Below are 26,800 nucleotides of genomic sequence, written 5' to 3' on the forward strand. Positions count from 1 at the left end.
TTTTCATGACCGGAGAATATTATTTGATTGCTTAATAATTTCTTGCATCATAATAAACAGAGATTGCCTCCAAAGATTGTGGTGTTGTTGGAGGAGGATATAATGTGCAAAATCATGTCACGTTACATCTGAATCATGTAGGCTATTGCATGCAGACAAGCTAATTCTCCATTGTCTGGTGATGGGCACACTTGGATCAAAATGATAAGATGTTTGTAAATTAATATGTTGATGTTGAGTGAATGTGAAATCAACCAACCCTGCACCAGAAGAAGAATAGAAGAAGAAAAATACCATGCCAACAGCCTTCAAATCTCCAGACTCCTTATTAAAATGTGGTGATGTCTGTAATCATTACAATACATAGCCTACACCATGCAGCATGGATTTCAAACTTTAAGAATGTTCCTCCTCACCGGTGGCCTGTACTGTACCATAGAAAACAGTGAAACGTTTAACTTTTGTGTTCAACTGCTGCTTGGTGGAATCCTGGTAAATTCGGCATAGACTATATGCCCAATTTACCAGAAGACCCCAACAGATCGTGCTAGATCTTAAGTGTTCTATGATAAAGTATGTTTATCAATAATCAACTATGACACAAACAGCCAGATTTTTCACTGAGCTTGGCAGAACCTCTCCATGCAAGAAAGGTGTGTGTATCGGTGATCAATGCACCTGTATGTAGTCAAGTCAAGTCAAGTCAAGTTTATTTGTATAGCACATTTCATACACAGAGGCAATTCAAAGTGCTTCACATAAAATGGTTGACAGGAAAAGAAAAGAAAAGAAGAGAGTAAAATGGACATTTAAAAGCATCACAACAAAACTTTAAAAAAAGAGTATAAAAAGTGCAATAAGCAACAGGCGCAGCAGTTGCATAAGAGAGCTGTCAGCAGTTAAAAGCGACGGTAAACATAAAAGTCTTTAGTCTATTTTTAAAAGTAAGTAAGGTTGGGGCAGATCTGAGGTCTTCAGGCAATTTGTTCCAGCTAGCAGAAGCATAGTGGGTAAATGCAGCCTTCCCGTGATTTGATTTGATCCTAGGGACAGTTAATAAGCTGGACCCTGTTGACCTAAGAGCTCTAGACGGTTTGTAGCGTGGGAGCAATTCAGCTATGTATTTTGGGCCTAGGCCATTAAGTGATTTATAGACTAATAACAGTATTTTAAAATCTATTCTCTGACACACTGGCAACCAGTGTAAGGACTTAAGAACTGGAGTGATATGATCAGCTTTCTTAGTCTTCGTTAGAACTCTAGCAGCAGCATTCTGAATGAGTTGAAGTTGCTCAAGTTCTTTTTGTAGAGCAATACAAACCACCAACAGCTTTCAAACAACACGTGGGTTTGGTGGGCGCACAGTCGGGCAGTGTATTTTCATCTGTGATTCCAGTAGTGAAATGGATTTCTCAGACGTTTTGTATGTAGGCTACTCTCATGCAGAATGAAATGTTCAACAGCTTGCTGCTCATATTGGCCACATTCTTGTTAAATAATTATTTGATAGTAACACCAAAGTACAATCAGAAATCCCAATATCACAGGTGGTGTTGCTCCATGGTTTGTATTTTGCGGATTCACTTGTGTTGTTCAGTCAGCCCTCAGATCAGGCAAGAAGTCTGCTGGAGAGGAGACATTTCCCTTCTCTATTCTGTCCAATAGACGAGTGACTGTTTCCACCACGTGACATTGTTCGGAAAGTTTTGTGCGCTTCACAAATTGTGTGAAAGCGAACCGGACCAAATGCAAATTGCAACTATGTTGCAATTTGCAACATAGTTGCAAATTGCAACTATCGCACCGAGTCCACCAGCTTATATGTGAAAGCGACAGTATGAGAACAGTCGCTAACACATTACATTCCGGCGATGTCTTGTCACACACATGCTCTATGGGTCAGCTTGGGGGACAGTGCCGGCCTGGCGGAGATCTGCACTCCACCGAGTGCACTTTTCTAGTTTGGGAATGTTTCGGGAAATGATTGCATTATTGATATACTGAAAATGTAGCCTATTTAAATAGAATTATCAACAATAACAATCAAGGAAGTTACATGCTTGTAGCCTAGAGAAGAAGAAGAAGCGCGCATGCACGCACATGTTGTGTTGAACCAACCAACAACCAATACGAATTGTTTAATCTGGCAATAAAGAAACGTGAACTTGACATGCTATTTTAATAGCCTACTCAAAAATGCACCTCCCACTATACAGCAAAGAGAGGAGTCAATGTTTCTTGATATAATCATTGCCATTCGCATCAGAATAATTAGTCTAGTCATTAAGTTTGCTGATAATATTTCTATCATGTTTAGTCTGTGTCATGTTAACTGGTGTATTCAGAGCAAATAGGGAGATATAGAGCATTATCATCATGCTATATATCTCCCTGTTTGCTCTGAATGAGTGAGAAAAGGAGAAAATACTGAATAATTACATCACAACAGTATCCTAATGTTAATTTAAAATGAGATATTCCTCTGAATATGGCAAAAAAATGTTAAAAAAACGTCAAAGTCCCTTCCTCTCAGCACCCCCTGCTTAAAGTGACTTCCAGCGGCCCTGCCATGTGCGATGTGGTGGCTTCCGTCTTGGGATGACGACATCACTGCCTGAGGACTCACTGATCTTTGGAGAGGATGGGGCAATGTAATCTTGCTCCATGTCGCCATCATCTTCGTCGTCTTGCAAAGTAGATACTTTTGCTCGAGCTTTAATTAGAGGATAGATGAGACATTGATAAGCTTGTTATGAAAAGACATCCTTCACTACAATTATATTTTGCAAATAAGTTGCTCTCAAATTACTCACTTGACTTCTTCCCCCCCACGAATTGCTCGCGTAGGAAGTTGCGCTCTTGCTCAAGATCCTTTATCTTTTTATCTTGCCATTCGATCTTGGCTTCTAGGAACTCCACTTTGGAGATTGATGCTTTAAAAAAAAGAGTTTGAGAGCAGATTAGCATAAAGATTATGATTTACAGTATTGACAAGAAACATGAGGGAGAGAGAGATTGGGGGATGACATGCAACAAAGGACGTGGGCCAGATTTAAACCCAGGCCGTTGTGATTATTATATGGCTTATTATGGCATGTGCCTTAACTTGATGACCTGCAAGGACTTTTGAGACCTGATTCGCCATATAGTGGCAGGAGATCGAGAAAGCAAAAAAAAACTATTCTCCACTTCCCCTCTCACACTGGATCAACTGACAACAGATAATCATATTTGAACTCCTCATGAATAGTGTTGTCATGGTGGTAGGCCTACAATTGACACTGGTGTAGTTTCCCTCATCAACATCGACCACATCGGTTATACAGCTTGTCATCATCCAATGAATCTGTCATGTGCTCAAAATTAATCTGTCAAATTAAATCCTACTCTGTCGGATAAGTATGTCCATTTATCATTTAGTAGCCTAACTTGAACATGGAAGTTATGAATATGCGCTTTTATTTGACAAAATAATGGTATTTGCGGTGTGGGCCTAATAACAACAGTGTGGACTCCCAAGACCAAATTCAGTCATTATCTACCCCCATGCCAGTAGAAGGTCGGATGAAGTTTTTTTTTTGTCCAAAAATCCTTTGTGAATTTTCCCAGGGAAACATAGTGACAGTATTCTCCAAAACTACTGAAGTGAATTGTGACCAACTTTCAAATGTAAAAAAACAAACACTGCATGTCCACCCTTAAAAAAGCCCTAAAGATCTATGACAAAAAACCCATCTCCGCCCATATCTGTAGCATTTTAAAAAAGCATAATTTCTTTGATTTTGACCATTTTAAAACCTTTAGACAGGTCTGCTTTTTATTATGCCTCCGCCGGCAATAGCCAGGCCGGGGTGTCCGTCCGTACGTACGTCCGTACGTCCGTCCGTACGATGTTTGTTAACGCGATATCTGAGGAACGCCTTGACGGAATTTCATCAAATTTGCCTCAAACATCGACTTAGACTCAAGGATGATCTGATTAGATTTGGGTGGTCAAAGGTCAAAGGTCAAGGTCACTGTGACCTCTCGAACGCCATTTTCAAGCTTGTTAACGCGATATCTCAGGCATACCTTGACGGAATTTAATCTAACTTGTCTCAAACATCGACTTGGACTCAAGGATGAACTGATTAGATTTTGCTGGTCAAAGGTCAAAGGTCAAGGTCACTGTGTGACCTCTCAAACGCCATTTTCCAGCTTGTTAACGCGATATCTCACGAATGCCTTGACAGAATTTCATCAAATTTGCCTCAAACATCGCCTTACACTCAAGGATGATCTGATTATATTTTGGTGGTCAAAGGTCAAAGGTCAAGGTGAGCTCTCGAACGCCATTTTCAAGCTTGTTAACGCGATATCTCAGGAATGCCTTGACGGAATTTAATCAAACTTGTCTCAAACATCGACTTGGACTCAAGGATGAAGTGATTACATTTTGGTGGTCAAATTTCAAGGTCACTGTGACCTCTCACACACACAGGTCCCTATTCTCCCACAGGCCTTCGGCGCTAAAACGGGCCTTAAACGCAAAAAAACGTGCCTTGCGCCTGCCTCAGGAAGATATCAATATGGCTTTACGCTGCCAAATGCGCTTTAGGCCGAATGGGCGTGGCGCAGTCCCAGCATGGGCCAGAATGGGCGTGTCGGCCTTAAATCTCGGCGTAATGATATCTTCCCACCTGGCGTAAATTTAGCGCTTTGCGCTTTTGAAAACCAGGCCTATTCAGTGCGCCAGTTGCAAGGAGCGCTCTTCTGCCTCTCCCCTGTCACCCTTCTCTGTCTCTCTCTGAAACCAGGCCTATTCAGTGCGCCAGTGCTCTTCTGCCTCTTCTCTGTCACCCTTCTCTCTCTCTCTCTGACTCCCTCACTTAGACAGACACAACACACTTCCCATCGGAAAAATAAGTTGTAAGTTGCCTGGCATGTCCCAGCATGCATTGTGCTTCTCCATTTCGCTACTAAATAGCAACCACATGAGCCGAAATAGATATAAAAGGTCGATCTAAATTAATGTGTAATGGTAACCCAACCTGCAATTGTAGAACATTTCAATATTGGACCAAATGAAACATCGAAATGAATACACCACCCTATGTGAAACATATATGTCCTCCTGGGCCTATATATATCCTTTGTGGATTTAACGTGATTTAGATAAGTGACAGCGGAACGCGCTGCGGAACGCGCTTCTACTGTCATGTGCTATACTGTGATGTCCGCTCCAATAACTTGGCCCTACTTCACATTTAGTTTTACACACATTTATGCAATGACTTTACATAATGTAGGGTATATTTATGTGCATCATTCTACCTGCAGCAGGGGAGAAAAAACGATATCTTTCTGGACAAACTTTCACCAATATAAAATTAATCTCATCATATAGGGATAGGCTATATTTTTCTAGCTGATGCATTTAGAACATTCTTTTCACTTTGATCTTGCTATAGTGTAGCGTATTTACATGCTTGCAGTATTTAAACTGCAGTTAGATTGGTTTGAGAAGCATATTAATATGGAATAATAGCCTATATATGGAGACGACAGACTGGATGAAGGGAGGGGGGGGGGCAGAGCGCTTGGCTTTTGTCTGGTTTTGCTAGACCACTGGAATTGGAGCTTAAAAGGCAAGCATGCGATTCGTTTATTGCACTTATCCAATGAGCATGACGGTGCATAATTTTACGCTTAAAAGGCGTGGTTGTAATGCTTTAGGCTGCGTGTAGCGCCAAGACCAAGATATCAAGTGCGCTGGTCCACGCCCACTGCGCCAGGCGCTCGGCGTAGAAACTAGGCCGATGCAACGATAGGGGCCAAGATTTCCAAGCTCTGTAACGCAACATCACAGGAGCGCCTTGACGGAATTTCTTCCAATTTGCCTCAAATGGCGATTTGGACTCCAGAATGAACTAATGGCGGAGGCATAAGTCCGCGTTGCGGTCGTTCTAGTTTTTAAGTGTCTCCCTGGGCTTGCCCCACCCCCTCTGGGAGAATTTTTTAAGCAGAGGTCCATGGAGGGCATGAATACCAGGGCATGTCAAAGAGGAGACTGTGAGTTGGGCCACAGACGCACTGCATTTGGGAGAAACGTTTTGTCCATCGTGGGTGGTAAGGTAACGGTCTCCAGGCCGCAGTAAGGGAGTGCCCTACATACCCCACCTTCAAAAATAAACTCAAGGAATGGTTCAAATCTAACCAACATTACACCCATAACCTATAACTAATGTCCTTGATTTTGCACTTTATTGTACTGTATCAGCACTTTATTGTACTGATCTTGTCTCCCGTGCACTTTAACTGTCTTGTTTTTTATCTTGTTGAGTGTATTGTTTTTTATCCTGTGTATGTATTGTTATCCCATGTGCATTTTTATTTTATTTTATTGCTTTTACTCCCGTATTGCTTCTTATTTCCATATTGTTTTTTTATTCCTGTAGCTACCTTGTAGTTTTTTAGTTCTTTATGTCCCGAGGACTACGGGTGAAAACTAGCTTCGGCTAATCCCGGCATATTTACTGTTGACATGTACAGATGATTCTGTATGTGTAAACTGTTTTATTGATGTGCACTGTCCTGTCCAACTAAACATTAAACTAAACTAAACTAAACTAAACCCACAGCCGGTCTGAAGTGGGTGCACAAAATCAAATGCTCATCCATGCGCTGCATGCGCTCTTTATCTGGATCTCAACTGCTCTGTTGAACCCCTCCATGGAGTCCAGGTGCGTAGGGAACACTTGAGAGGATTACCGTCTACTGTATGCAGCGCATGTGCATGCCTTTGTTTGAGCTTGTGCACCCACTTCAGACCCCAGGCGCATGGACGTAAACACGGTTGAGTTACCTGGATAGAGTGAAGATTTAGGCTACTTTGATTATGCCTGAGAAAGCAGTATAGAGGCATTCCCCTACTTAACGTTTGAAACTTTTTAATATCAATGCATCACATCTTACCTCTAATAGTCGACGAGACCAAAGCCGTGTGTATCTGAGATTGCTCCCTTAGGTGATTATTAAGTCTATAGTCTGTCTAAACTCGCGCCAACAGGGGGCTCTCTAGAGCGACCGGACCGGGTAACCCGGAAGTGAAACGCGGAAGTGAAACCAGGAAGTGAAACGCAGCTGCCTTCCAACGCCATTTGCGCTGCCTAGCAACATAACATAAACAATGTGAACGCCACGCATACTCGCGGGAACATCTCTCGTTATATTCTAACAGGTTTTTTGGAAGTTATTTTGTGGTTATGGCCGAAGTGGCTGCTGCAAACCGTTTCATTTCAATTCCTGATCTGCCCTGGCTACAGACACACTAACACTGGCCGATTCACTCGGGGTTCAAGCGAGACTACTCTGCGTTGGTCTCGTCGACTATTAGAGGTAAGATGTGATGCATTGATATTAAATTTATACTGTTTAATAACAATCGAAAAAGTTGCTCGTAGCTGCTTTAATAAAGCCACCTATTTCTGAAGAAAATGGTGAAAACGACATACCCAAACTAAAATGCTTACTGTGGCTGAACCACTAGGGACAGACAACTGCCTGACCTTTTCTGAAAGGTAAGACTTTGCAGTTTCTGTTCCAAGTGTCAGAATTACTCTATGTTACTGACCCTGAGTAACACCAGCTCAAACACAGTGGTTGATTCTCACCTAGAATAAAAAACACTTTTAGAGTGTAAACAGTTACCTGTGGTTGTTGTATTTATGACTAGAAACCCAATGGAGACATAGCCACAGGCCTTACCACATCCCAACTCAAAGAAGATGAAAAAATACCAAAACATGAGTATTTGGCAGTGGTTTTTGTAGGGAGATACCTAGGCGGATTTCCAAAAAGCCATTTGAAAAAGCCAAATAATCTGAAATGTTCTCTTTGTCTTTGTACAAAGACGGCTATAACTTCCGCTGTGTTGATCTGATCTGAAAAAGGAAGACATGGTTCGATGGCAAGATTCAGACAATTAATGTGCTAGCCTATGTAGCATGAACAGCATTGTTCAGAATTAACCACCTAATTCATCACATTAACTCATTGAGTGCCAATGACGACTTTAGTCGTCAATTGCTTTAGTGACGTAGAGTGCCAAAGACGACTAAAGTCGTCAATTGCGTTTTTTGACGGTGGGACGTGGATCTAAGCCTCTTACATCGCCTCTTACAATATGGGAGCTATTGAATGTGTGTAACCTATTTTACAGAACCCTTAGGTGGCGACAGTGCTCTCCAGATTACACAAAGGCGAGGAAAAAACAAAGAAGAAGTCGTTGGGGAAACGGAAATCGCATCGCATCCGTATGCATCGATATGCATGAAGCACGTTAGCTGTGCCTGCAGCAGCCAATCTGCTGCCACAATTGAGCCCCTCCGTGTCCCTTGCGACAGCCCATCGCATGATCAGCCGTGGAGTTGTTATTATTCTCAACTGGAAGCATGGGAGCCGGTGACAAACACACGCGGAACGCTGTAAAAAAGCTGGATGTCGCGCACCTGCACTGTGCACAGCAAACGCAGCAGAAAGCCACCAGAAACACTGGACACTGACACGCAGAGCAGCACACAACACTGACCCAGACAGACCCAGACAGCAGGACAGGATTGGCAAACGCAAGCCAGAATATCCGATGCCCACCAGCAGCAAATCAAGACCAGCAAGAAGCTGCAACCAGCAGCGCACGCAGGGGCCAGCGCTGCTGGTTGCAGCTAAAAAATATTATTCTGCCAAACAAAATTCCCTGGCCTTCACTGTTTTATTGAAGGAAATTATTTTTGAGGTGTGACTACATTAGAAAATATTAGCTTCAGAGTCAGTGATGTGCTTGAAATGTTTAATTTCACAAAAGGCTCATTATCTCAGCTTCTAGAAAAAAATGGCTGTTTTTGGTTAAATCAAGCTATCTTCTCCGGCTCATAACTAAAGAACGGAAAATGGGATCAATAAACTTTTTTTTGCACATGATAGAAGAGAGTCTCATCGTTCTTTGTGCGTGTTCAGTGTTTACATAGTAATATCACACAATATTCTGTGGGCCTCGAGAAATCACTGAAAACGCTCTGAAACTCTGGCACTGGGAGCGTCCGTTCTCCAAAAGTGGCTGGCACTCAATGAGTTAATGACAGATGAACAGCAAAAAAATCAGAAACGTAACGCCCGTGTTACGGTGCAATGCAAGAGGTAAGCCACCAGCCAAATTTAAATTTAGGTTTGACAGTCATGACAAAAGTCATGAGAATCAATTAGATTTTAGACTGTCTTTTCTCCCGCTGACTGTGTTGGCATGTCCCGTGTGTGTGCGTGCAGGACTGCAGGTCTCCTCCTCCTCCAAGAGAGAGAGAGAGGGAGGGAAACAGAGAGAGAGAGCGAGAAGGAGAGAGAGAGAGAAGGAAAGAGAGATGGAGTGTGTGTGTGTGTGTGTGTGTGTGTGTGTGTGTGTGTGTATGTGTGTGTCCGCTCGTTGCTCGGCGCATACTGACAGAGAGGAAGAGAGACTGCCGCTGCGAGTGCACAGCGCTACTGTGTGTGTGTGTGTGCGCGCGCGCGCGCATGCCTGCGTGTGACAGTGAGAGAGAGAGAGAGCAGGCAGCATAGCGCTCGGCACACAGGCACACAGAGCGGGAGGGAGACAGACAGACAGACACTGAGCGAGCGCTGTGGGGGCAAGAAGGTTTTACGGACAAAAAATCTTATGACGTGATAAGATCATTCATTTTAGCACCGCACGCACCGCTCTCTTCAATGAGGAAGTGGAAATCCAGACCTTGTAGAAAAGTGGCGATTTTGGGGGTTTGGGTTGAAACTAAGGGTGTATTCACACCTCTAGGTCATTTGCTTTGTTCCGATTCAGGGGCTTAATTGATATAATTGTTGCATTTATGCCTTGGTTCATTTGTGTTCACACAGCCACAAATCAAACCATCCAAATAGTATTGCCAAACTTCCTGGATTGGCCAGCAGACACTCTGATAGGCTAATAGCGTCCCAGGATGGAAAAAATAATTCCCAGAGATTTTCTATAATGATTATAAGAATGCGTTTTGTTAGACCTACATTAGGCTTTGTCGGGCGTGCGCCGCGAGGAGAGAGAGAGAAAGAAAGAGGGAGGGATCGGGAGATTGCCTATTTAGGCTATCTATCGGGAATTTGGAGATAGAAGATCAAAGACCCTCGCAACGTCTGCTATTACTATCACGGAGACTTCAGACGATTACGCATATGAACACCTGTCCTGTCAGGAATAAAATATTAATAAATAATTTAATAATAGCCTACAGACATTTCGAGGGAGACATGCAATCACTCTGATTGTCTGATTGAACCAGACAATCTTATTACAAAGAAGGCTGGCTCTGATTACCACAACTTGTTTTTATTTATTTATGGAGACCAGATAAGTTGATCGAGTTCAAACTGCTGATGTGATGATGTAAAAATCCTCCAGTTTATCCATGCAAACTGTTGATATCTGGGAGAGGTATGCTCTCAATTGTATACATTGTACTTTAGGATGTTACCTGAATGCAACACAGGTGATGACAGCCAATGACATTCATGGAAAACTGATGTGTGTGTGTGCGTGTCTCTGACCCCCTATGTCATTATGGGCAGGGTACGTTTTGCCGGTTTGATTTTTCGTTTAAATTGACAAAGGGAAAAACCAGAAAACGGTCGTTGTTTCGTTTTTTCGTTTTTAATAGTGGGTGGGTGGTTTTCATTGGTGGGTAGGACTTCAGCGACCCTTGCTTCTGATTGGCTAGTTGGCTCTGTCAGTTTAAGCTGTACTTTTCAAACTAAAAGTCTCTAAATGAATAAATAAATAAATAAATAAATAAATAATATAAAAATACAAAAATACAAAATAAAAATACATAGCTAAAAAAAATCAATAAAGTCTCTGCCTTTATACACTGTTCTCAAACTTTTTCATGTCAAGGTCCCCTAAACTAAAACAAATTAGAGCACATGGACCCTCATTCGATAATATTTGATCAGGGTCCCCAATCTGATATTAGATGTTTTATTAGGAGAAAGTGTGTGGCACCCATGGCCAACATTCTGTCATTGTCAACACAAAAACAGCCCTATATTGCAGCAGACAGACAGACAGACAGACAGACAGACAGACAGACAGACAGACGGGGATCACAGACAAAGTTGTCTGTAGCAGGGCTGAGCGAGTGGACTTGGCTGAAATATCAGTTCTGGAATGAAGGTGAGTAACGTTATTTCGGTATGTTTTATGTTTGTCATTTTTATGTTGTCCTCTCCATGTGGCCATGCTTGCAAACTTATATCAGCTATAACAGATGTGTATGTTACATTAACGTTAGCTTGCGCTTTCAACTTATATTTGAGGCAAACCTGCCGCTCATGTTGTGGTGTTCTACAGTATAAAATGTAGCGACAAGCTAGCTTGTCTGTCTGACTGTCAATCTGTCTCACTGTCTGTCTACCTGACTGCAGTGAGCAGGTAAACAGACAGGGAGACAGTCAGTATCCTGACTTTCTGTCTGTCTGCTCAACTGCCTGTCTACCTGACTGACTGTTGTCAGACTGACTGCCTGTCTACCTGTCTGTCTGTCTGCCTGACTGTCTCACTGTCTGCCTGTCTACCTGACTGTCTGTCCCACTGTCTGTCAGTGTCTGAACTGACTGTGTGTTTCATTGTCTGTCTACTTGACTGATCTCTGTCTATCACTGACTGACTGACTGTCTGTCAGATTGACTGTCTACCTGACTGACTGACTGACCGTCTGTCTGTCTCACTGTCTGCCTGACTGTCTCACTGTCTGCCTGTCTACCTGACTGACTGTCTATCAGACTGACTGCCTGTCTACCTGACTGTCTACCTGACTGACCCGTCTGTCTGTCTCACTGTCTGCCTGTCTACCTGACTGAATGTCTCACTGTCTGCCTGACTGTCTCACTGTCTACCTGACTGACTGTCTGTCCCACTGTCTGTCAGTGTCTGAACTGACTGTGTGTTTCACTGTCTGCCTGTCTACCTGACTGACTGATGTCTGTCTGCCACTGACTGACTGACTGACTGTCTGCCTGACTGTCACACTGGATGTATCTAATTTAGTGTATTGTTGCTTCGAATTTGACATTAGGCCTCTTTTAGGGCTGTGACGTCTGATCCCTTTTGTTTTTGTCCATCCTTAGTCACCAGCTTTCTGCACGGCCCAGCCACCGTCATGGTCTTCGTCACCAGTGTCCGGACCGGCCTCCTGAAAGGTTCCACCTATGTCGTTGGTGTCTGGGCCATCGTCCAGGGTTGCTCCACCCTTCGGCCCTGCCTCCTGGATGCCTTCTACACCTGTTGTGCCTGTTCTCCCCTGCCCATGCAGGCTACATCACCTGCTCACTTCCTCCATGGACTACTTAATTTGAACTGTACATCAACATCCTGGACTCAATCTCCCAGAATCTTTCACAACATCACCTCTCACCTTTGCCGGTTACTCACCTCATTAGTGCCCACGATCAGGATTTGATTACCCCACCTCAATCTATGCCCCACCTTCGTAACCTGGGTAAACCCAGCCTCCACATGACCTCTATATGTACTGTCAGCACCGAAGAAACTGACGCTACAGGCATAGCCTGTGACGTCACATTGAAGGCTGGGTTTACCCAGGCTACCACCTTCATCCTGCCTTTCATAAATGGTTATACTTGCAACCAGGGTCTAAGCTGATTTCTACAACGGCATGAGTGAATACTGGATTCTGATTGGCTAGCAACAGTGGTAAATACGCCAACAATCTACAGTCGGCTCCAACCGCAGTATCACTCCGCTCCCTGATGCTGACTCCGTTCCCTGTGCTGACTCCGCCCACTGTTAGCCTGTCAGTCTGCAAATCTTCAACAAGGAAATGGCCGATCTGTAACAAGGAAATGTCCGATTTCGTAGTAACGTTTGATTTACTGGTTGGATTGAGTTTTGAGCAGTGGTTAGATGAAGATGAAGGTGAAGTGAACAAAGAACGACATGGTGAAATTGGGGAGAGAGAACTGGCTGAGCTTGAGTTGTCACGAGTTCGGACTAGCGGGAGGTCGGACTAGCGGGAGGTCGGACTAGCGCCCGGACCCCGAACCTGGGACTGTCAAACAAACAAACGCCCTCTGCCGTCACCAGATATCAACACACCACCACCAAAATGGGCTGCTTTAGATAACTGTTTAAATAACTGTACTTTTACAGGCAATGTATCAATAACTGTGAATCCCGTTAAGGAATAGGTTAGTTGTTTTTTGGCTCAAAGGCAACTAAATGTTTAGTGCAATCATTGATCTTGTGTATGGAACTATATTCTGTGGCGGAAGGATAAATGTATTCTGAAACCAGTAATGATTATAAATAAATGAATTGGATGTTACAATTGTGTATTTTTTATATTATTTGGTAGCTGTTGTAGAAAACAAATTTAACACTCGAGGTCGGGGGTTGTGGGCACATTTACCACTGGTACAGGGTTTATAGCACTCGGCTTCGCCTCGTGCCACAACCCTGTACCAGTGGTAAATGTGCCCACAACCCCCTTCCTCTCGTGTTAAATTTGTTAAATATTTAATACATCTTTGTACCAGCTAACATCCATGCCTCTACCTGCAATTGCATCTATTATTAGTCTAAAGTTTAGACTAGTACTGTACCAACCAGCAAATATCTCAAAATAAAAGCTGAGAGGACTATCAGCGTATCAACTTCTTGGTAGTCTACATATAAAATTGTAATTTCGCCTTTTTTTTTAAACCAAAAAGTCATTCTACTCCTACAGGCAGGGCTATGCCGATCACGGACCATAGACAAGTGGCTACTTGTTTTGGTGATTATTAGCCATAATAATTGATGATTCATTGAATAATAATGTGTTATGTTCTTACTGAAAGGTTGCCATACATCATTTTGATTTCTTTTCACCTACATTAACAATAAAATGTTGTTTTGCTTTTGTGTTCAAATAAACGCAGTCATTTACAAATGTTTTGTAGTATATCCTAAGTGTTTTATTGTAGCCTATTGTCTGTTCAGCAATTTAGTAAGAAGCTTACAGTGGACAGTAAAGTCTGTTCTCAATACCTGTACTGTGAATACTGTACTGTACTGTAAATAGCCTACTCAACCAACAAGCACATTATGCCAAGTACCGCAGCTTCAAAAAATGACCAGCAGGTCAATTCACACTCTTATATAAAGGTGGCTATGTGATAGACCAGTGGTTCTGCCTTTTCATTTCAAGGACCCCTAAGGGACCACGAGGACCACAATGGAATAAGCCTTTGGGCTTTATTGTGTTTTCATCCTCTGTCATTCTTTTATTTTAAATTTCTCTTCTATCTTAATGTGTTGGCAAGATTTGCCCTTTTTAATCACCAAATAAAACCATACAATAATTTAGTCCCCAAATTAGGGCCACCGACCTATCTGATTGGGGGCGACTCGCTCACACACAAATCTGAGAACATCGTTATGTGATTTTGTCCAGAACTCCATAACTGTCTGCATTGTAGAGAGAGAGATGACAGATTTGCTGGGGCCTCTGTGTATAATCTAGAGCAGTGGTACTCCCTTGCCCTACTCAGGAGACACTGACAAAAACAAAGCTTTGAAAGAGCCACAAATCAAGTCCCTTTCCTCCCATTATTTTATTAGATTTGTATTTATTTATTTTAAGTAGCCGCATGTGGCTCTAGAGCCTCGGGTTCAGTATCACTGATCTAGAGAATGAGTGATATTGTACGATATTGTATTAAGCTATACTCTGTATTCCTCCGCTTGCAAGCTATATTTATCTGAGACCAACCTCTGACTCCAGAATCTTTATTCAAGTATTTTACATCATGTAGTGTCAACCTTTGACTATTAAAGCTGTTTGGCATCGTGTCTTGTTACTAATACTTGTTGCATTGGACCTTTGTAGACCATATTACAGTTGCTATCATTTAGCACAATTTTATCTGTAGCTGATATCCATCCATACCTTAATTGCCTGGAGAACTTGGTCTTCACCTGCTTTATTTGTGAAGGGTACAATTGCCTGACTTCTATTTTTTAATTCAGCAAATAAATAATCTAGCTACAGTATGTGTTCAAAATAAAATGTATCTATTTGCCTGTGTTTAAACAATTTACACATATTCAAATAGTATTTGTAATTTACTTTGAACAAACATATCTAATACATGTGGCAATGCATATCTTGAACAAGCATGCGGCAATAATACATATTAGGAAATGTAAACCTTTTGCAATTAAAAAAAGACCAAACTATCTTGTCTTATCCCAACTCTGCATCATCTATTCAAATTGCTCCTGCCAGAACTACCTTTTGTATAATAATCAATTGAACGATGACCAAAAGGGTGGAGGAGTGTTAACCTGATGCTGCCTTGCAAGATTAGAGGAGTGTGATCAATAGAACACATATGAGAAAAAATAGATTAACAGAACCTTTAAAGGAACACTGCCAAGGATGAAGGTAGGGCATAGATTGAGGTGGGGTAATTAAATCCTGATTGTGGGTACTAATGACGTGTGTAACTGGCAATGGTGAGATGTGATGGTGTGAAGGATCCTCTGAGATTGAGTCCAGGACGTTTAGCTTGGGGTTTTGAACAGCTGCCCCTTCAAATGGTACATTTATTTGAAACAGATACACAAATCACAAGCTGGTCTAGTTAAGTGTCAGTTGATGTATAGTTCAAATTAAGTAGTCGCCCCATGGAGGAAGTGAGCAGGTGATGTGGCCTGGGCAGGGATGAACAGGCACAACAGGTGTAGAGGGCATCCAGGAGGCAGGGCCGAAGGGTGGAGCAACCCTGGACGATGGCCCGGACACCAACAACACAGGCGGAACCTTTCAGGAGGCCGGCCCGGACACTGGTGACAAAGACCATGACGGTGGCTGGGCCGTGCAGAAAGCTGGCGACTAAGGATGGGCAAAAACAAAAGGGGTCAGACGTCACAGCCCTAAAAGAGGCCTCAATTGTCATGCCTGGCCTAATGTCAAATTCAAAGCAACAAAGCTATACACTAAATTACATAACATCCAGTGTGACAGTCAGGCAGACAGTCAGTGGCAGACAGACATCAGTCAGTCAGGTAGACAGTAAAAAACACACAGTCAGTTCAGACACTGACAGACAGGTAGACAGACAGACAGTCAGTCAGGTAGACAGGCAGTCAGTCTGATAGACAGTCAGTCAGGTAGACAGGCAGACAGTGAGACAGTCGGGCAGACAGTGAGACAGACAGATGGTCAGTCAGTCGGTCAGTTAGACAGGCAGTCAGGTAGACAGTCAGTCTGACAGACACTCAGGTAGACAGGCAGACAGTGAAACACACAGTCAGTTAAGACACTGACAGACAGTGGGACAGACAGTCAGGTAGACAGTGAGACAGACAGACAGACAGTGAGACAGTCAGTCACGTAGACAGGCAGACAGTGAGACAGTCAGGCAGACAGTGAGACAGACGGTCAGTCAGTCAGGTAGACAGACAGACAGTCAGTCAGGTAGACAGACAGACAGACAGACAGACAGACAGTCAGTCAGGTAGGCAGGCAGTCAGTCTGATAGACAGTGAAACAGTCATTCAGACAGTGAGACAGACAGACAGACAGTCAGTCAGTCAGTCAGGTAGACAGGCAGTCAGGTAGACAGTCAGTCTGACAGACAGACAGTCAGTCAGGTAGAGAGACAGACAGACAGAAAGTCAGAAAGTAGGATACTGACTGTCTGTCTACCTGCTGACTGCAGTCAGGTAGACAGACAGTGAGACAGATTGACAGACAATGAGGCAGACAGACAAGCTAGCTAGTCTACATTTTATACTGGCAGGCAGGTTTGCCTCAAATATAAGTTGAAAGCTAACATTAGCTTGCAAGCTAACGTTAATGTAATGTTACATGAACATCTGTTATAGCTGATATAAGTTTGCAAGCATCGCCACATGGAAAGGACAACATAAAAACGACAAACAATATAAAAAATACCGAAATAACGTTACTCACCTTCATTCCAGAACTGATATTACAGCCAAGTTTAATTCACTCGCTCAGCCCCAGACAGCTTTGTCTGTCTGTCTGTCTGTCTGTCTGTCTGTCTGTCTGTCTGTCTGCTGCAATATAGGGCTGTTTTTGTGAGGGTCCATGTGGTCTAATTTGTTTTAGTTTAGGGGACGTTGACATGAAAAAGTTTGAGAACAGTGTATAAAGGCAGAGACTTTATTGATTTTTTAAAGCTGTTTTTTTATTTTTTATTTTTTGTAGCCTATTATTTATTTATTTTTATTTATTCATTTATTTTGTATTTATGTATGCATTTATTTTTATATTATTTATTTATTTATTTATTTATTTATTTATTTATCTATTTATTTATTCATTTAGAGACTTTTAGTTTGAAAAGTACAGCTTAAACTGACAGAGCACACTAGCCAATCAGAAGCAAGGGTCGCTGAAGGCCTACCCACCAATGAAAACCACCCACCGACTATTGAAAACGAAAAAACAAAAAAGGAAAAAAACAGAAAACAAGCGGAGTTTTTGTTTTTCCGTTTTATAGGAAAAACGAAAAAAAACGAAACTACGACCGTTTTCTGGTTTTACTCTTTGTCAATTTAAACGAAGAATCAAACCGGCAAAACGTACCCTGCCCCATTATCAATAAACAGCTCTGTGTGTGAGAAAGAACCACTGTTACCGCTTTCAGACAGACACGGTTCTGGTTCTGGCTCTGGCTCCGTTCTGGAGTCTCAGAACCTTGGTGCTTTCTGGCGAACCAGCCCGTGTTCACACCAGTTTAAACGGAACCAAAGTGGGAGGACATTATTCGGTAGTCCTCCTTCAGTTTTTTAAGTTTATTAATTATTTGGTCTGGCGTTCGAGTGAACCCAGCCTTGGCCATCTCTTCCGCAAGTTCGGCATACGACTTGTTCTTTCTTGTACTGCTTTCTAGCTTTTCTTGAGATTCGGTAGATGCCCAAATGCCACTAAACATTTGGTTTCCTCAGGAGACCACTGCAAATTATTTTTCTCCATGTTATCACTGCCTTCTTCTCCTTCCTGCTCGTTTTCACAGCCTAGAATGAGACACGCCCACTGATGCTGTCACGGTTCCCAAGGAAAAAACAACTATTTTTTGGTTCCGCTGAGAACCAACTTTTCAGGTTCCGAACCAATTGTTTTTTCGGTCTGAACGCGGCAGCCGGTTCAAATTTGGGTTCGGGAACCGGAACTGGCACAGAAACCTGCCGGTGTGAAAGCCCTAAGAGAGAGAGAAAGAGAAACTGCTCCACGTTTACATTTATTTCCTCGGTCTTGCTGCTACTCTGGGAGTGCACGCGAGAACTGCTGCATTAACCCACTCTGCTAACACAAACGCTAGTTTCACAATCGCCAAAACAGGATCTGAATGATGTTGTTTTTAATCGATAAAAATGCTCGTTATTCAGGCCATTACGCACAGAGCAGTTGACTACGGCAGCTGGTTTATCCAAAAATGTGCAGTGTTTACTGCAGTTGTGTCGGATCGAGGTCGGATCACGTTCTCACCACAAACAAACCACAACAGAGTTTGTTTAAAGCAGACCGAGACCACCCTTTCTTGGCGATCTCGGTCCGCTTGTTTTGTCCCGCATCCGAGTGCGATTGCTGTGTTCACACTCCCCCAAACGAACCGCACCAAGGGGGAAAACGCTCTCTGTTTTGGAACAACTGCTCCAAACGAGAAAGGTGTGAATACACCCTAATGTGTCCTACTTTCTGAGGCCCACAATTACTCACATAAGACCCTAAATTTAATAGTTAGAAGGTTTTTGTGGATTTTGGTTTCCAGGGACTTTAAATCAACTTAGCTAGTAGCTATTTAGGTTTTACTCAAAAGTTGACAAACAAAAATTTACCATCTGTATGATTTTTGGTCAACTCCGACTCATCTTGAGGGACCTTTACGGACTTCTTCTTTGCCTTAGGCTGTAAAACATAAATAAATAAAGTTAAAACCTATTGTGTAAAAGGTAAGGTAGTCTCGGCTCCCAGACACAGATAGAGACTGAGAACTGAGTTTATGAAAAATTTACAACACTTTACATTTTATAATGTGATGCCTAAATGCAGTGAGCTGGCCAATGGTTAGCATTAGCAGTAACATTTCCGAAGTACAGCAGTTACAATAAATAGACCATTTTCACGGGGTCCATTTTGTGTCGAAAAGGCAGAATAAACACAGGTGCAAGCAAAACACAAATAAGGGTTTCCAAATTCCAATAATGGAAATTGGAAACCCTCATTAGTGTTTTTGCTTGCGCCTGTGTTTACCCTGCCTTTTCGACACAAAATGCCACCCATGGGAAGGGTCTATTGCAGGCTCATTATAGTTTTCCTAGTTGTTTTAAAATGGATGTCATAAAAATTACTGCCACTCTTGTTCTATGCCGCATCCCTGTGTGACTACAGGGAAGAGGCATAGAAGAAGCATGGCACATCCATATGAAAACAACTAAGGCAATAAAATTGAAATTGTATACTTTATTACAAATACTTTGAACAATATGTGTAACTGAAAAGTGTTAAGGACATATGAGAACAGTCAGGATGGCAAATTTTGGGTTTGAGATCTTGCCTAAATGAATTTATTGTATTGTATTGTATAATAATGATTATATTTGTGCACCCAAGCAGTGTATTGCCAGTCCCAATGGTGCTAGGTCCCAATACCATTCAACTAAGAATTAAGGGACAGTTCTAGTGAACCCTGCGCTATAGCCTAGTCATACACCCTTAGGCAAAAATAGACATTAGTAGGCAACATAGAAACATAGTTATCTTATCATTACGCATTTGATGCATATATTTATTTTGAGTTATAGTTGAAACCACCAAATAATGAGAATCAGAATCACTTTATTCTATAACTTAATTACCATTTAAAAGGTTTTTAGTCCAAAAACAGTCATAACTTGTGAGGTTTCCATACCAAATTTTAAGCTGAGAGAGAGGCCGTCATATCTGTATTACCTGATCAGCCCGTGACATCAGTCAAGCCCAAGCGTGATGTCAGGCATGACATCAGTTGTCCTCAGTTCATGACGTCAGGCATGACGTCAGTCCTCCCTAGTATATATAGCAAGGGTTCTACGTCACCCCCCACTCTGGCGGATCATAGCAGCAGCCGCCATCGCAGCCGTTCATTCCCCCTGAAACCATCCTCTGAAGCCGTCATTTCACAGACCGAATCAGCTTTCCAAGTCGTCATTACCCGTGGATCACCCCCGTGGATCATTCGGTGGTCCCCGCTCCACTCCCGGCATGTCAGATTCCGAGCAAGAGCAGTCCATGGACAATGATGAGAGCCTCAACGACGATGCCCTGTTCCGGACCGGTGATGGTGCAGGTTTCAGGCCCGGCGCGCGCTCCCGTGGCAGGGGGCACGCCACTGTGATGGCCCGTGGGAGAAGAACAAAAAAGGAAGGCCCGCGCACTCGTGGACGTGCAAGGACGCGTGCGAGCGAGCCGGAGGGAGAGGCCGCTCGGCGCGGACGCGCGCGAGAACCGGGAGCGAATTTTCTTTTCTTTTTTCCCATGATGGCGAAGGCTAGGTGAAGGCATGACCCGCCCCTCTCTGCCTCTGGTCGGCTGACCGCACTCGGCTGCTCTCGCCTGCTTCCCAGCAGGCGATCCAGAAGTCTTCTCAAACGAGCCAGGATGTTCGCACCTCCGTGGTGGCTCAGCAGCTGACCCCTCACTCGTTCTCCCCTATGCAGCAGGCAGGCGTGTTCCCCACCACCCAACCCGCCTAGATGAATTCCTTATCGTCTGCCATGCCCGCCGTCCCATTCGGTATGCCTTCGTCTCTCCATGTGCCAACGTTTCTCCCAGGCTGAGGTCCCAGATTTTGCAGGGCAGATAATGTACATTAACTTATTCAGCATCCTCCTGCCATCCCCGGAGTGCAGAAGAAAAGTCACAGGTGGCCCAGATGCTACCGTTTACTAAAAATCGTCCGACCCCCGTCTTCCCAAAGACCTTTCTATAGGCGATTTCCAGACCTCGTTCGGCGTGATTAAACGCCCATTAATAAGAATGGTAATAATATTATTAATACAAAAATAAAATAAAACTATAAAAAAGAATAAAAAAGTAAATCAATAATAATTAAAGTAAATAAATAAATTCAATTAAAAGTCGACACCTACATTCCTCCGTCCATGGTACGTTATGTCAAGCTCAGACCTTGGACTAGCCCCTCTGCCCCCCTGTTCCTCATCGTTCCCCGTCATCACACGGCGAGATCCTGGCTCATCCAACACTTCAAGCGGACGCTCCACGTAACTTCCCGGTGGAGAACCACTGCAGTCACTCCTTCTGGACCGGTGCGGCTACATCGGCTACCATGCAAGGAGTGTCCTCCGCCTCCCTCCAGCAATTGGGGCGCCGGTCAGGCTAAGTCATCTCCACCGTATAAACCCCCTAAGGATTCGGATTCCGGACTCCTCATCGTACAATTCGGTTCACCGTACAAACCTAAGTCATCCAAGTCCGGAAGCGCCAAGTTAAGTCACTAAGTCAGCCAGGCCAAGTCGGGAAGCACCAGCCGTGAGTTGCTGTAAGACGCCGTAAGTCACTAAGTCACCGTATAAACCCCTAAGTCACGCAAGTCCGGAAGCGCCAAGTTAAGTCACTAAGTCACCAAGGCGAAGGCCAGGCCACGTCGGGAAGCTGTTGGAGTCGCTGTAAGACTCCAAGTTAAGGGCCAATTAACTAAGGGCCAATTCACTTCTGGAAATTAGATCTTCCTTTTGGGGGATTCTCTCTAGCCCAAATAGATGCCGCCCTCTCGCCTAAAGAGGAGCGCCATCTTACAATGGAGTCATACGCCAAAGTACTTGCCATGCACACCACTTGCTAAATAAAGTCTCTTGTTAAACCTTACCGACCGGTCTCTCATGATTGAAGTGAGGTTTCCATACCAAATTTCAAGCTGAGAGAGAGGCCGTCATATCTGTATTACCTGATCAGCCCGTGACGTCAGTCAAGCCCAAGCGTGATGTCAGGCATGACATCAGTTGTCCTCAGTTCATGACGTCAGGCATGACGTCAGTCCTCCCTTGTATATATAGCAAGGGTTCTACGTCACCCCCCACTCTGGCGGATCATAGCAGCAGCCGGCATCGCGGCCGTTCATTCCTCCTGAAACCATCCTCTGAAGCAGTCATTTCACCCCACCCACCTCCCCAGTCCACCACCAACAAGTCTTGACTCCTGGAGAATCCCAGGGGGGGATTCTCTCTAGCCCAAATAGATGCCGCCCTCTTGCCTTATTGGCCGGGCCAGCGAAGTGGCAGGGCCACTTATTATTATTATTGTTATTAATGGGCATTTAATGATCGATAGAAGTTTTTTTTTTTTTTTTTCACTTGAGCACCTGCCCCCCGAAATCTCTGATGGTTGAAAACGTATTATGATGTCCATTAATTTAGCCTACTAATATCGAAGTCGTTTCAGCATAGAAATCCTACTATGACCTCAGTTGATTTGCCATTTAACGAGCAGCAGCTTTCATTTATTTGTGTGAACCATGGACTGTATATAATATCTGGACTACCTGAGCTATATGTTTTTGACACGGCAAAATGAAGCTCACTTCCCGATATTGTTTGATTTCGTTTGATTGGATGAATGGATTTTCCTGGTGCATTGTGGGAAATCTGTTCAAACTTGGAGCCGGGAAAACAGGAAGGGGCGTGAGCGTGGACGGGACTCGGGGGAGGGTCCGAATTGCTCTCTGAAAAATGTCCACGACATCCATCTTGTTCAAGTTGTTTTCCCCGCTAGCCGTTAGCTTGGCTAACAAATGTTGCTAACGTTAGTTGCTATTGCTAGCCTTGCTCCATTGCTCTCACAGTGAATACAGTAGCCCAAAGAAAAACCAGAGTATTATTTCCTCCAGACCTCGCGCAGCGTCACCAGCCTGCCGCTTGCATCTTCCTATCTTCCACAAAATCGAGGTAATCTTATTTTCTAACGTAACGTTAATTGCATAGCATGACATTAACGCTAGCTACATGTCCATTTGTCATTACAGGAGGACTAAGGTAGACTAGAGTAGCAGAAGTTAACGTTATACAACGTTAAACAGTATTGCATGCTGCGCAGATTCGGATGTAGACAGAAAACAAACGCAGTTCTGTTTACCTAGGTTACCTCTTTGAGATGAGGCAGACTCAGAGCATACTCATCTACCAGCTATAGCGTTATATATCTAGCTAAAGTTAGATCAACTATCAATCAATGAGGGGGAACAAGGGGGTTAAACTCCTCTGGATAGTTTATCCACCTCTGCATTTACAGTATTTACCAATCGCACGTAGTGTTGGGTAAGCTAACGTTATACAGTGATTAACAGTGTCATTCGTTTCTTCCAGGGGTAGCCGCCGTCCAGTACCAGTGATGGTACACACAACAGAGGATCATGATTTGTGAAGATCAAAGCTATAATATTCTGTTCTCCTGAGATTAACGCTAAACTACATGTTACTGCTCAGTTGTTTCAACATAGGATATTGCAATAACACACAAGCCAAATGCTGACATGAGAGATTTGCTTTGAACAAGTTGTAGCTAGTATATTGCCAGTGACCGGAGAATATTGTTATATTTGCTTGTTTTAATGCTTTTGTCAATAAACATTGTCAACAAAGATAGCCTTGTTGTATATTATCATGTATAAAGATTGTTGATGTCGAGTGAACACAAACTACGAACCGAAGATTGGACATGACGACGGAGAAACTTAACCGACCAGCAGTCTGCTTCAATCAATGAATGCTATATATTTATTGAAATGAAATATGGTGGTCTGAAATTACTCTCTCTAGCTAGGGTAACTGGCTTATATTGTGTCATATTATTGTAACGTCTGAATCAGCATTTCAACTTTATAATAGCCTAACGTTACTGTATAGCCCATGGTGGGCTGAACTGTATAGTATTGCTGTGAAAAAGTTACATTTGATTGTGTCAAGTGTTACACGTTATATTTTTAACTGAGCTTTGCGGAATTACCTCAACACAATTGTGTATCAGCTTTAAATGTCCAGCATTAAACAAACAACCAGCAGCATACAAATGTACAAAAACGACAGAGGTACGGTGGTGCAGTGTTAAGCACTATCGCCTCACAGCTCGAAGGTCGTGGGTTCGATTCCCACCTGGGACGATGTGAACGCTGAAGGAATGCGTGACCGTCCGCATGTCCTCGAATGCCCACCGCCCGGGTGGGGTCGTCAAAAGGGCCTTTCTGTGTGGAGTTTGCATGTTCTCCCCGTGCCTCCCGGGGGTTTCCTTCATATAGCAACCCCCTTCACAAAAACATACAATATCCTGGTTGCTAATGTGGTTCCTCCTCTGGTCGTTAAGGGCGCCTGTTCAGAGGGAGGGGAACTGGTTGGAATAGCGTGAACCTCCCACGTGCTATGTCCTACCAGTGAAGCTTCTTCTGGCAGGTGAAAAGAAGCGGCTGGCTGACTGCCCATTTCTCGGAGGAAGCATGGAGCCAGTCTCGGCTCTCCCCAGATCGGCAGAGGATGGAGTAGCAACCAGGATTGAGAAATCAAGTGAGCACTAATGGGGGATAAAATGGGATAAAAAATCGGGGGGGGGGGGGAAATGTGCAAAAACGTTATATTTATTGGTGATCATGTCACATAACGTTATGCCAAAATGGTCTACTGCCCAGAAGCGTCACTTTACATGTTTGGTAGGGAATTATTTTCATTATGTTAAACCAGCATTTATCTTCCATAATGCATTAAATCATAATCACAATGCTATGAAGACATTAGCTGATCACTACAGAGCTGCACAGACCAGTTTATCAGATAATTTTGCCGTAAAATGTGTCCAGATCAGCTCTGAAGCCCCAGCTTGTATGGTCGCTGCCCGTCCGCTAAAACCCGATTTCGATATAGCGTTAGGTGTTATTTTGATCAACAGACCTCATAACGGGGATCTATACTGTTACGTGTGTCTACTAACATCATTAAAAGATCATAAAGGTAACGCTGTTTCTGGTAGTTTACTTTTAATCTATGGCTATGTTGCTAGCTAGCTAGCTAGCTAGCCTGCCTTGGCAACTGGTTGTGCTGTGGTTGGGATCTGGTTTGCTGTCGCTGGTGTCAAATAAAGGAAAATCCCGCCCCAGTTAGTCTTTTTTATCGCCTCTTTTACTCGAAATGGGACCATAATTTAGAAAACTGAGCCCATGAGAGCATGAAAAATACTTGAAATTGTTTATTCAGACCATAAACTAATTCGGAAAATGTTTATTTAAGACACAGACCGAGAGAGAAGTCGGCTCATTTTTCAATTGAAGCCAATGTACGTGACGTCACTTCCGGACCTGACGTGTGCCCCCCTCCGGCCTTTCGAGTGAATGGAATTCCAGGACGGGCCTCATAAATTCCCGCACTGTGTTGCCCACTGGTGTGAACGATCTTCATGGAGCATCGTCTCGAAGAAAAGATAACTCATAACGCGCAACATGGCAAGGGATTTTGTTCTCAGATGTAGGCTACAGGTACAGGTTTCAGTTAAACATAAAGCAAACATTCCCATGATGAGAAGTAGGCTATTCTCCGTTCTGAATGCGAGTTAGTCGCTTTTAATGACCTATTGTTGTCGTTGTCAATAGACCCTCTTCAGAAAATAGGCTATACTTTTAAAAGTTTGACTGACTGCACGTCTCTGGCTTGTCGCGGTTGGGGAACTGATTCTTAACGCAGATACTGTATATTTTATTTATTTATTCCCCCCCCCCCCCCAAGTTATTTAATTTCACATTTAATGTAGGCCTGCCAGCTTTACTTATAGGCCGGAATATGACCTGTTCGGTTCGCAGAGATTGTGAAGAGTTCATTCACTGTCATAAATACATTTGCTGCTTGTTTTGTGTGTGTGTGTTTTATTGCTGTTTAACATGCCTGTAAATTCAAACCCAAACTGATTGTATGAGGCAAAGATTGGCTTGATATTTTCTTATAGTTTTCCTATCTGTTCTATTCCTAATAGATGCACGTTTTGAGTTATACATTTTGACATTTAGAATATTAAAAGTAAGCTAACCATTATTAATAAATAATGTTTTCCGTTAAAATCAACTTCAAGTTATATACGGTATATTGTATGTCTAGAATAGGCTTTTTCATTTATTTTGACAATCGTGTACTGTCACTTTAAGAGAATTGGACCCGCAACCTCAGTTAGCTGTTGTACGGTGGAATCAGTTCAGTTGAGGCAGAGACTAGCCGTGGAGACACACGGTTTTTATACCGTGTCCTTTTTGATTAGTTTGATATTATCCAGCAAGAGAAAGAACAGTGGATGTAACCTGTGACACTTGTGGATGTGGAATAAAAGTTGTTTGTGTTTTCCGCGGCCTGAAAGTCAATGCGACCAGGGAGATCATGGCGTCTCGCGGCGGCCCCCCGGCCTGCTCTTCCTCGGCGCCTCCCGACTCTCCGGGCAGGTCATCTTCTAGGTCTTCGTCCGCGCCGAGCGGCCTCTCCCTCCGGTTCGCTCGCACGCGTCCTTGGGCGTCCACGAGCGCGCCGCCCTTCCTCTTCTGCTCTCCTCCCATGGGCCATCGCAGTGATGCGCCCTGTGCTACGGGAGCACGCGCCTTCCCACCGTGGCTTCCGTTGCCGATCCGGAACAGGGTATCGTCATTGAAACTCGTCACTGTCCATAGACTGCTCTTGCTCGGAATCTGACATGCCAAGAGTGGAGTGGGGAGTGTT

General features: G+C 43.5%; 1 protein-coding gene across 1 annotated transcript in view; it reads right to left on the bottom strand.

Moving 5' to 3' along the window:
- Window positions 1–693: 693 nt before the first annotated feature.
- The window catches only part of LOC310775844 (uncharacterized protein), a 263,961-nt gene continuing 237,854 nt past the window's right edge, over window positions 694–26,800 (bottom strand). Inside the window, exons 22-24 of the mRNA XM_083635971.1 lie at window positions 18,908–18,977; window positions 2,814–2,933; window positions 694–2,713 (exon numbers count right to left, since the gene is read on the bottom strand). Coding sequence (XP_083492097.1) covers window positions 2,544–2,713; window positions 2,814–2,933; window positions 18,908–18,977 — 360 coding nt within the window. The 3' untranslated portion in view covers window positions 694–2,543. The remainder of the gene's footprint in view (window positions 2,714–2,813; window positions 2,934–18,907; window positions 18,978–26,800) is intronic.

The sequence above is a fragment of the Poromitra crassiceps genome, assembly GCF_964638095.1.
Source record: "Poromitra crassiceps genome assembly, chromosome: 4".
Classification (NCBI taxonomy): Eukaryota; Metazoa; Chordata; class Actinopteri; order Beryciformes; family Melamphaidae; genus Poromitra; species Poromitra crassiceps.